We start from the raw sequence: 12164 nt of genomic DNA, 5'->3' as shown, positions 1-12164 counted from the left end.
AGAGGAAACAGTCTGAGTTCCTCACCTGCCAGTACTAGAGCAGGCCCAGAACAAGCTGGGGCTGAACACAGAGAGAGCAGAGAAGGCTTGAAGAAGGGCTTTGAGAGCAGGAAAAGCTCCAGCCTAGAGAAGAGGTGACAAGGACAAAAAGAGGGAGAATACAGAAAAATGAACTGCAGCATGGAGCCCTAGAGAGAGCCCATGGAGAGCTGCAGCATGGAGCCCTAGAAACAGAAAAGGGGGGCCATCTCTACAGGAATAGAAAGACAGATCAAACTACCTTAAAGGATAGAAGCAGCATAAATAGAGTCTGAAGAGGAATAAGGACAATGGAGCTAATAGCTTCCATAACAACTTCAGATGCTGTAACTGCTGATAAATCAGTACAGCCAAAATGGATACGCCATTCTGAGCGGTTTCATGTGGCATCAGAATGTGTAAACAAGAAAGGGCCATGACAGACAGGGTTACAGAGTTGCCAATTCCCCGATTGTGACAGTGCTGAAAGTGATGAAAACGAATCCAGAAAAAGGAAAAATCCACAGCAGATTGGACAACCGAGCTGCCAATGGCTGATTATGGCAATATTGAAAAAAGGTAAAAAAGAGCCAGAGAAAGTGATGCCCATGATAGTCATGACTGTGGAGTAGCAGATATTGGTGCATGGTACTGGTCAGAATGAAGTTTCTGCTCCTCTGCTGCTACATCCTACTGAGGAGCAGTTCAATGAAGATCATAGACCACTATTGGGTTAATCAGCAAGTTTAACAGTTCAGTGGTTAAAAGTAGGAACTTTGATGCCAGCCATACTACAGGGGAACCTTCATATTCAGAACCTCAGAAAAGAGTGAATTTAGGGATTCTCCCAGTTAGGCATCTACTCCTGATGGAAGATACCACTTGGGCTGCTTCCAGCCGACAATTTTTTATAACCAGTACTGGAATTTCAAATGGTGCTGTATAGTAGAAATCTATCAGGAGGAAGGGAAGGTGATCTCATACATGGCTGTTGCTGGAGTGGAAATCTGGTTTGCCTGTATGTCTGGAGCTACACTCCACATATTCCACAATGAAACACTTAATCATCTCCAGGACATTAACATTGCCATTCCTGTATACAATATGTCATGAGGACAGCAATGTGTTTCTGTGACTGTTTTACTGTGCTATGGATCATGTTATTTGGAACAAATCTGGGCATTTTAGTAGCACTTCCAGTTCCTTGTTAGCAGAGAATTCCAAGAGGAACTGGAAGGGACTGATATCCATTTATGAACATAATGGCTAAATTAAATTCCTTATAATGGCTACAGCTTTAAGCAACAAAAACAAATCCAGAAACAGTCTGCCCTCTAATTCAGGATCTAAAGATGACGACGAAAAATTGTCCTGCACAATGAAAGACCAAGTTCCCTTAAGTAATACAATTGTGCTAGGAGTTTCCACAGAGGTCCATTACACAAAGAAGGAACTTGTCTACATCATCTGGGTCTCTAACATTGTCTCATGGATCAAATACCCTAGAACACAAGTGTCACAGGGTGAACTGGCCCTTTAAGGGGATTGGGGGAATCAGCCTCACCTGTGGCAGGTGTAGCTTACCTCCCCAGCTGGAGGGAATGAGAGAGCACAAGGGTCATGTAACTAGGAATCAGGTCTGCTGGGAGATAGGACAGACTGTGGTCATGCAGAGAGAACGGAGCTGGAAGTGAGCAAACAGCGAGCCAGGGAGAAGGCCAGTCTAAGTATACAGGAAGAGTCTGAGAAAGGAAAGACAGAGCTACAGGGCTCAGCTGTTTGGAGTCTCAGGGGCGGGAACCCATAGCAAAGGATTGGCATAGGTTCCCCTCATGCAGCTGCCTTGTGAGATGGTACAGCCGTCCCTGCCAACAATGGGATGGGGATGAAGGAATTGATTGGAGCTCAGGAGAGCGAGAAGCTGAGACCTGGGGAAGGGACTGTTGTGAAACAGGATAGACCCTGAGAGGAAGGCTGTGCCAAGCATGATGCTGGGACAGAAGATCTGGGATGGCCTTGTGATTAACTCCAGAAGGGATGGGCATTTGAAACTTAGCCAAGGGAAACTGAGGCAGAGGATGGGCCCAAAGCCAGATTGGGTAGGTACCTGATACAACAGGCCTGAGGACAGGCCCACCGACAGGAGGGGGGAAAGGGGACAATTGCCCAGGGGCCCGGGCAATTTAAAAGGACCTGGGAGCCTCTGGCTGCCACCACCACTGGCAGCACAGTGGGGCTAAGGCAAGCTTCCTGCCCGCCCTTGCTCTGCACCGCTCCTGGAAGCGGCTGGCACATTCCTGTGGCCCCTGGAGAGGGGGGTCTCTGTGCGCTGCCCCTGCCCCGACCGCCAACTTCGCAGCTTCCATTGGCCACAGTCCCCGGCCAATGGGAGCTGCGGGGGCGGTGCCTGCAGGCAGCAATGCACGGAGACCCCCCAGGCATCTCTGCCTAGGAGCCTCTGCCAGAGGGGTGTGCCAGTCATTTTCGGGAGCCACCTGAGGTAAGCACCGACCCCTTGATCCCCTCCTGCACCCTAATCCCCTGCCCCAAGCTAGAGCCAGCACCCGAACTCCCTCCCAGAGCCTGCACCCCACACTCCCTCCTGCACTCAAATTCCCTCCCAGAGCCTGACCCCACACCTCCTCTCACACCCCAACCCCCTGCCTCAGCCTGGTGAAAATGAGTGAGGGTTGGGGAGAGTGAGCAGTGGAGGGAGGGGGTATGGAGTGAGCAGCGGACAGGACAGGGGCATGGTCTCAGGGAAGGGATGGGGCGGGGCAAGAGTCTTTAGGTTTGCGTGCTTAGACAGTTGGCAACCCTACTGAGCGGGCATATGGAAGCCCTGGTTGTGCTGGAATAGCTCGCTGGGCACCAGCAGCGCAGTTGGCAGCTTGCTGGGCACCAGCCAGCGCAGGCACAGCACTGCCCAAATGTCAGGCAGACGCGGTTTGTGCGTACGTAGGGGCCCATTCATTGTTCTGCCCTGGGGCCCGGAATTGCTGTCAGCAGGCCTGCCTGAGGACAGTATCACTTGAGCTTTTAAAAGATCAAAACGTCTAAGAAAATACCTAAGAAGATCAAATGCAGAGATAATCAAAACTCATTGAGTTCTTGGTCTTCAAATAGTCAGTAAAGTAAGGGATTTCTGGGTAGAGGTCATCCCTTAGTTTGCAGCTGAAGGACTTGGGTTCAGATCCTCAAAAGGTATTAGTGCGTCTAACTCCCATTGAAATTAATAGGAGTTTGGCTTCTAAATAGTGCTGAGGATCTGAGCCCAGGGGTCTGGTGTCTTTCCGCTTACACTACACTTTAGGAGATCTTCCAGAATAATTAATAATAATAATTAATAATATTAAAAAGTAGAGAGAAGACATTGATCTGGGAGAAAGTGCAGAGACCTTGGCTGAACACCAGGGCAGAAGAGTAAATAAAAAACCCTAAGCATTGCTGCTTGCCTGTCCTCAAAAGAGGATAAATTGTAACTCAGCCTTAGAGCCTGTCAAATGTTACTCCAGCATGTCAACATTTGTCAAGGCCATCATCTTTCCAACTGGAACAAAATATGTAAACAAAGAACATTTGATACTTTTTAAGGCAATTCTGATACCTGAGAAAGTCTGGTGCTTTGGAAATCATATTTTCAAAGTCTGCAAATGCTAATTTCCCATCACCATCCATATCAGCTTCTTCTATCACCTTCTCACAAACTAGAGTGATTTCTTCTGCTGTTAGCTCTTCTCGTGTCAGCTTGTTGAGGGTTTTTTCAAGGTCAGATTTACAAATGAAGTTATCTGTGTTAAAATCTAAACAAGAAGAGGAAGAAAGAAAAGAAGATTGTCAATACCTCTCTCCAGATTTTGTTAGAGTAAATTAATGTGTACAAAAGAAAATAGTTTAAACAAATGTTTATGTCTGTCTTCAACCGCAGCAAACTTGGGACCAATTTCTCTCACAACAGGTAACTCCCATTTATTTCAACAGGACTTGATTCTGTACGGTACAAGCAAACACTAGGCCAGCATTCAGAAGATCCCATACTTGCTTGACCAAATACGGAGCATTTCCATCTAACTCAAATCCAAAGCTCTTGGTCAACATCTGGATTCTCCCAAATACACTTGACCCAGTTTCTGTGGCAAGTGACAGCCTGCATATCTGTTTAGTAGAGCTTATATTCTCTGTAGGTCAACCATAATCAGGCAACGTAATCACATCCATACTTGTAGCCTGAACTTCCAGAGGAGGTCATGGCATGGAGCAACTCACAGAATCAAGGCCTGATCAAGAACACAGCAGTCTGCTTCCCCACCCATAAAACAAATACTTGGGAGGATCAATTAAGGTTTAGAAAGTGCTTTGAAGACAAAGCACTCTATCTGCAGAGTACTATTTTTAGTGTTACCATTCAATCCGGGTTTCTGCTAACATTGACATTTTGAGACACCAACCACAGAAGTGATGGGGGAAACAGTAAATTACAGTACTGCTCCATACAACGGTACTAACATACAAACAGCTAATAAGTTGCCAATAAATCTCCATGGAGTACTTCCATGGTCACATGAGCGCAGAACTTAGTTGTCCACTGAGCAGCAATATTCCAAGCCTGATGGAACTGTCAGATTTGCAGCCTTGTATGCCTCAAGATTTAGTAGGTTGTCTGGCAAGAAAATGTACACATAGCAGGTTTGTTTCCTGCTTGCTTTTTTATAATGGGTTATAGCTAAGCGGTTGCCTTTCTTTGCTCTCACTAAGGAAACCCTAAGCAGCAAAGCAGGCTGTTCACAAGGTGATGGCTGTTTTTCTTGGCTTGGCAGAAGTATGCTCCAGCAGGGGGTTGGTGAATATATGCATAGTATTAGCTGGGGAAATGGTGTGTGTGCAGCTACATGGCATTGTGACAAATGTCTCTCGATAGATTAGTGAGTTCCCCCCCCTTTAACCCGTAATCTTTGAAAGCAGCTGTGTGAGATGATCTGACTGGCTAGTGGCCACCCCACTGATTAGATAATAAAACAATAACCAGCAATTATACAGGCTTCTCCATCCATAGATCCCAATGTGCTTAACAACAAGGTCATTACCATTTCCAGCATCTGATGAAAGACATACAACAGGGAAGTGACTTGCCCAGCATCACAACACAGATCAGTGGCAGAGTCAGAAACAGAACTCAGGCCTCATGTCTTATGGCACACGCATATGGCACTAGCTAAGTAATCACCAGCCCTTATATAGCCAACAATACTCTGACTCTCACCAGAGAAGATAATGGCTGATGTAGGGAACTCGGGTGGCAACACATCCTAAAGGAGTGTAATGGGACTGGAAAGTTTCCTGCAAAGACTCCATCTTTCTATTTTTTTACCTGGTGCCTTGCTCTGTTTTTTATATTTGCTAATATCAAAATACCAGCATCAAAAACACAACTGTTGTGAGCAAATCACGAGTTTTCTGTTTTATACATTTCAGCTGATGTCACAATCCATTTCTTGGTGGAGATTATGAAAAGACACTAGGGTGATCAGGTGTCCCGATTTTATAGGGACAGTCCTGATTTTTGGGTCTTTTTCTTGTATAAGCTCCTATTACCCCTCACCCCTTTCCTGATTTTTCACACTTGTTGCCTGATCACCCTAAGGGATACTCAATTTAGAAACATTTCACCCATCGATTTTGCAATAACAGGTTTCAGAATCTCACACATGCTTTCATTGTCACTGCCGACTGTTCCATTTTACATGGGTATGGATGTAACACACACTGACAAGAAGGTTACACAGACATCTACCAATAATGCAAAAGGGCAGTATTTACAGACCAGCATTTGGTGATTAAATATCTCTATCTAAGGTATTTTGCAATTACTTCTGCAAATGTATAACAGAATGCCTGTTAAAAGACCATTGTGAGCTTTTTTTTCCTAATCAGCCTTTGAAAATAGGTTGAATTAGCATAAGTTAATTTAATTATAAATTCAAGAGGATATTTAGCATGCTGTATTGAAGGATTATAGAATAGTGATTCAGTAGGTATGAATTTATATGTAAGGTCTGTGGCAAGTGGCAGCTGATTTTATGCTACAGAAAACATTATGGGAGGCTTGGTTTTGCTCTAATTGATTGGAAAAATATGCTTTCAGCAACCCTGAAAGCAGTTGTTACTTTAAACTAGATACTTTAAACATAGCCTAAATGATCACCGTGGTCCCTTTCTGGTCTTGGAATCCATGAACTGTTCTCAATGTCCATTGAAGGTAGGAGAAAAAAATGGGCTTAATCTGGAGCAAGGGAGATTTAGGTTAGATATTAGGAAAAATTCTAATGATAAGAGTAGTTAAACTCTGGAATAAGTTTCCATGGGAGGTTGTGGAATTCCCATTACTGGAGGTTAAGAACAAGTTAGACAAACACCTGGTTAGGGATGGTTTAGGTTTACTTGGTCCTGCCTCAGTGCAGGGGACTGGATTCTATGACTTTGAGGTCTTTTTCTGCCCTACATTTCCATGATTCTATTAATCTAAACGGTTATGAGTAAGGCTGTAAGAAAGGTCTGACGTTTGTTTCTTCAAAAGTTGCGGTCACAGTTTGTTCAAGTTGAGGTTTCAGTGCAGTCATGCCAAAACTGCAACTCCACCTGCCATAAATATAAAGGGAAGGGTAACCACCTTTCTGTATACAGTGCTATAAAATCCCTCCTGGCCAGAAGCAAAGTCCTTTTACCTGTAAAGGGTTAAGAAGCTCAGGTAACCTGGCTGTCACCTGACCCAAAATGACCAATGAGGGGACAAGATACTTTCAAATCTGGAGCGGGGGGGAAAGGCTTTTGTTTGTCTGTGTGATACCTTTGCTGGTAACAGATCAAGGATGCAAGCCTTCCAACTCCTGTAAAGTTAGTAAGTAATCTAGCTAGAAAATGCGTTAGATTTTCTTTGTTTTGGCTTGTGAAATTCGCTGTGCTGAAGGAAATGTGTATTCCTGGTTTTGTGTCTTTTTGTAACTTAAGGTTTTGCCTAGAGGGATTCTCTATGTTTTGAATCTGACTGCCTGTAAGATTTTCTTCCATTCTGATCTTACAGAGTTGTTCTCTTATCTTTTTTTGTTCTTCTAATAAAGTTTAAGTTTTAAGAATCTGATTGGTTTTTTTGGGTCTTAAAAATCCAAGGCTGGTTTGTGCTCATCTCAAGCCTCCCCAGGAAAGGGGGTGTAAGGGCTTGGGGGGATATTTTGGGGAAATAGGAACTCCAAGTGGTCCTTTCCCTGTTCTTTGTCTAAATCACTTGGTGGTGGCAGCATACAGTTCAAAGACAAGTTGAAATTTGTGCCTTGGGAAAATTTTTAACCTAAGCTGGTAAAAATAAGCTTAGGGGATTTTTCATGCAGGTCCCCACATCTGTACCCTAGAGTTCAGAGTAGGGAGGGAACCCTGACACCACCCAACAGATGTTAGAGACTTTGGGAACAGGCTGGTCTAAGGAGAGGAAGTCATAAGGGAAAACAAGGAGCCATAAGCAGAAGGCTCAGAAGGGGAGGGTCTCGTGTATAGCTGCTGGAGATATTGCTTTTTGAGACCTTCTTAGTAAGTGAGACCCCAGGAGGGGAGACCTTGCTTTGAACTTGGAAAGGTGTGATCCATTTCAAAGACAGGGCAAGCTAAAGCAGAAATTTTGTACTGACAGTGGGGAGTAAAGATATGCTGTGTTGGCCACCTTTGCATCTACCTTTTTTCATTTGTGCTCAATGCTTCTTGGCTGGACCCCGGAATTTAGACACTAATCTCTAGCTAATAAAGAACTTTCAACCATTTGATTATTATAGAAATTAGCAGTTTGTTGCCTGAGCTCTGTTATTACTATTTTGCAAACATCCTGGAAAGCACATGAAGTGGATTTCTCCCAGGAAATTGTTGTGCAAAGATGCAACAACAAGAATATTTTCTACAAAAATGTTGCCAAAGTGCTAATATAAAAAGATTCGCTTCACGTTTTCAGAAACATTAGTGCTTCATTTAGCATTCTTCCATGTGTCTAAAATTAGAAACACAAAATGAGAATTTCCTATGAGCAAGAGAGAAATTCAGAAAGTATCTTTGTGTGAACATCATGCTCTCTGATGATCCTCTGGTTTCTAGAATTTAATTGATATTGGAAGTCTGAAACAATCTTATTTATCATCTTTGCTGTTGTCACAATGACATACCACAAGATCTTTTGACTTTTCAGTGGACTAAATAATACAGTATATCTAGAGGGGAAAATCCCTGAATTACACTAAAATAATCTCAAATACCAAAACATCTCTTCCTAGGGTTTGATCCTACATGTGCTTAACTTCAAGAATATAAGTAGTTCTGTGGATTTTACAGCTAAGTGCATGTTTGCTGATTGGCCAGAATGCTCAGCACCTTGCAGAACTAAGACATTTTGCTTTTTGGCTAAGCACAGAGCTGATAGTGAACATCTCTCCTAGGTAGACAGTCAATCTGAATTAATGGAGCCATTTATCTACAGCGTCCCCACACATTACCATAGATCTTAAAGGCATAGATTGCTTTGAGCTCTCTGGGAGCCATTTCACTGAGCACAGAGAACATGTCCACGAAGTCATTGAAGCTGAGGTTCCCGTCTCCATCCTCTGAGAAAGCCTCCACAATCCTCTCCTTGAAGGGGTTCTCCTGCATAAAACACATAGGCTCATTTTTAAAACCTGGGACTTCACGAAAGCAGCAAGCACAGCAGTCACATAGTGCAGCCTCCAGACTCCCCCCTGCAAACTGCAGCCTGGGAGGTAAAATAGGCTGGTGTGGAGAATAGGATGGGGGCAAGGCAGGTAAACAGCCACACAGATACACTGATCTGGGTGCCAAATCCTGCTTACCTTACTCCTGAAAATAGTCCCAGTGAAATCAGTGGAGCTACTTGTGTGAATCAGGCAAGGAAAATTTGGCCCTGGATGAATTAACTAAAATAATCGGGAATTGTAAAGATTGTATGCAAATTGTTTAGTTTTTAAAAATCTAGATACAGTAAAAGCTGTGTTATCCAGCACTTTATCAACCAGAAAGCTCTATACCAGCATTTCTAATATCTCCCAATACAAATCTTCAATCTAGTAACCGGGACTAGTATACTGCCTGGGAGGTTAGGCAGTTGCACTTTCCTTTTATGCAAAAGAGATGGAAGACAAGTAATCAGGGATTTATTCAAAAAAGCCGCTTCCAGGGTGTGTCATAGGCACAGGTGCCAGAACTAAGGGTGCTGGGGATGCTGCAGCACACCCTGGCTTGAAGTGATTTCCATTATATACAGGGCTTAACGTCTGATTCAATGGCTCTCAGCACTCCTGCTATAAAAATTGTTCCAGCACTCCTGGTCATAGGGTCATTACAGATCAGATTCAGCCCAGTCTCCTACACCTTCTACATCTACTATGATCACTGATGTTGATAATGATGACCCTGAGGCACTGGAAGATCCTGATGTGCCTTCTGAATCATCAAAGAAAGATTAAATTATGTTCAATGTAGTTTTAGTGTTGTGTATTTTTAGTGACCTGGGTGTACGCCATGCGCTGCACATAGTGATATGTGGTATCATAAGATAACCCTACTGGATAGAAAATTTTACCCATATACACCTAAGTGCTTCAAGAAACCAACCACTCTGCAGTGCAGTATTACTACTGGATTGGTGAGTACCTGTATATTATTTTATACATTATTCATTTTATTGTATTCTAGTTCTTTGAAAATTGGTATTCCATTGGTAAGTATAACTCTTAGTAAACCAGAATTTTTGACTAACCGACACCCCCATCCCCCCAACATGCTGGATAACAAAGCTTTTACTGTATAACAAAAACCCAACACTGTAACAGATACTAAAACACTTCTATAAGATCACTCCCATGCCTACCAGCATGTGTCAGCTGGTCATTGTTGACTTAAGAGTCAATGTCACTCCCAGAAGTATGGCTTTTTATAGGGGGTAATTTCAAAACTGACTCTGACTTTGAAATAGTGCTGCTCAGCGCGTGGGTCACAGTCAAATGAATGACCTTATATTTCACTAAATTGGGCCTTGACTACACTACCACTTATGTCAGCAAAACTTATGTCACTCATGGGTGTGGGAACCCCCCAAGTGACATAGTTTTGCTGGCATAAGTGGTAATGTGCACAATGCTATGTCAGTGGGAGAGCTTCTCCCGCCAGCATAGCTAGTGCCACTCGTGGTGGTGGTTTTATTATATTGACGGGAGAGCTCTCTCCCATCAGCACAGAATGGCAACATGAGCGATCTTATGATGGTGCAGCTGCATCAGTACAGCTGTGTCACTGTAAGCTTGCTAATGTAGGTATGGCCTTGGTATCTCTGTGGTCAAAAAGAAAAGGAGTACTTGTGGCACCTTAGAGACTAACCAATTTATTTGAGCATGAGCTTTCGTGAGCTACAGCTCAAAGAACTTCAAAGTTTGCCAAGTCAGGCATTTTAGTGTATATATATTGCTGAGTGTATATTTTCAAACAAATCACATGAATATATTTATGTATCTTTGTAAGTGGAAAATGAAAGTGACCAAGATGGGCTGTATCATTTTAAAAAAAAAATCGTATTGCCTCTAAGTTCCAGGCAGCAAATGAATTGAACAGAAAGTCTACAAGGAAAAATATGAATCCATACCACCCTTTTTATTCAAAAAAGAAACAGAATCATAGACGTGTAGGGCTGGAAGGAAGCTCAAAAAGTCATTGAGTCCAGCCCCTGCACTGAGGCAGGACCTAGTAGCTCTAGACCATCCCTGACAAGTGTTTGTACAATTGTTCTTAAAAACCTCCAATGATGGGGATTCCTCAACCTCCCTATGAATCTGTTTCCAAAGTTTAACTACCCTTATATTTAGAAAGTTTTTTCTAATATCTAGTGTAAATCTCCCTTGCTGCAGATTAAGTCCATTACTTCTTGTCTCCCTTTAGTTGACATGGAGAACAATTGAGCACAGTTCTCTTTATAACAGCCCTTAATGTATGTGAAGAACGTTATCAGTAGGGCCCTACCAAATTCACGGCCATGAAAAACGCATCACCAGCCGTGAAATCTGGTGTCCCGCTGTGAAATCTAGTCTTTCGTGTGCTTTTACCCTATATTATATAGATTTCACAGGGAGACCAGCGTTTCTCAAACTGGGGATCCTGACCCAAAAGGGAATTGCAGGAGGGTTGCAAGGTTATTTGGGGGTGGGGGAGCAGTATTGCCACCCTTACTTCTGTGCTGCCTTCAGAGCTGGGCAGCTGGAGAGCAGCAGCTGCTGGATGGGATCCTGGCTCTGAAGGAAGGGTAGCAGTACCGCCACCCCCCCTACAATAACCTTGTAACCCGCCCACAACTCCTTTTTGGGTCAGGACCCCTACAATTACAGTACTGTGAAATTTTAGATAGCTGAAATCATGACATTTACGATTTTTAAAATCTTATGACCATGAAATTGACCAAAATGGACCATGAATTTGGTAGGGACCTAGTTATCAGGTCCCCCCTCAATCTTGTTTTCTCAAGACTAAACGCATTCATTTTTTTAACTTTTCCTCATAGGTCAGGTTTTCTAAACCTTTTATCATTTTTTGTTGCTCTGCTCTGGACTCAAATTTGTCCACATCTCTTCTAAAGCATTGTGCCCAGAATTGGACACAGTACTCAAACTGAGTGCCAAATGTCAAGTGGAGTGGGACAATTACCTCCCATGTCTTACATACAACACTCCTGTTAATATACCCCAGAATGATATTAGCCTGTTTCGCAACTGCGTCATATTGAACTAACACTATAAGTTTTACAAGAAAATAAACAGTACATTTTGGAAATCAAATATATATAAAAAGGGACGCTCCAGATTGGTAAATTTGAATTACAGCCTACTACTTTGTTATGAACTTGCACAGATTTTTTTAGAATCCATGTGGTCCAAAAAGGACAGTAGTATTGTACAGTCATGGGCCAAATATACTACTGGTACCACACTTCCATAGTACCCTATTTCTTTAGGAGCAATTCATTATATGATGTATCTGGCTTTCATACCTTTTTTTCCTAAGCCAAACAAAAAATACGATGCCAGCAGCAGCCCTACCTTCCTAAATCACTCCACAAC

At 43.0% G+C, this 12164-nt stretch overlaps 1 protein-coding gene across 3 annotated transcripts in view; it reads right to left on the bottom strand.

Annotated features, from left to right (window-relative positions):
* The window catches only part of CIB2 (calcium and integrin binding family member 2), a 135588-nt gene that overhangs the window by 28011 nt on the left and 95413 nt on the right, over positions 1 to 12164 (bottom strand). For 2 of the 3 annotated variants that reach the window (XM_073303557.2, XM_073303556.1), the window contains exons 4-5: positions 8544 to 8691; positions 3626 to 3821 (exon numbers count right to left, since the gene is read on the bottom strand). In XM_073303557.2, the coding sequence (XP_073159658.1) occupies positions 3626 to 3821; positions 8544 to 8691 (344 nt within the window). The remainder of the gene's footprint in view (positions 1 to 3625; positions 3822 to 8543; positions 8692 to 12164) is intronic. The other variant, XM_073303555.2, reaches the window with a different exon arrangement.

The sequence above is a fragment of the Lepidochelys kempii genome, chromosome 10 (genome assembly GCF_965140285.1).
Source record: "Lepidochelys kempii isolate rLepKem1 chromosome 10, rLepKem1.hap1, whole genome shotgun sequence".
NCBI classification, from domain to species: Eukaryota; Metazoa; Chordata; order Testudines; family Cheloniidae; genus Lepidochelys; species Lepidochelys kempii.
The sequence above is the reverse complement of the archived record's forward strand: the minus strand, read 5'-3'. Positions and strand labels throughout refer to the sequence as shown.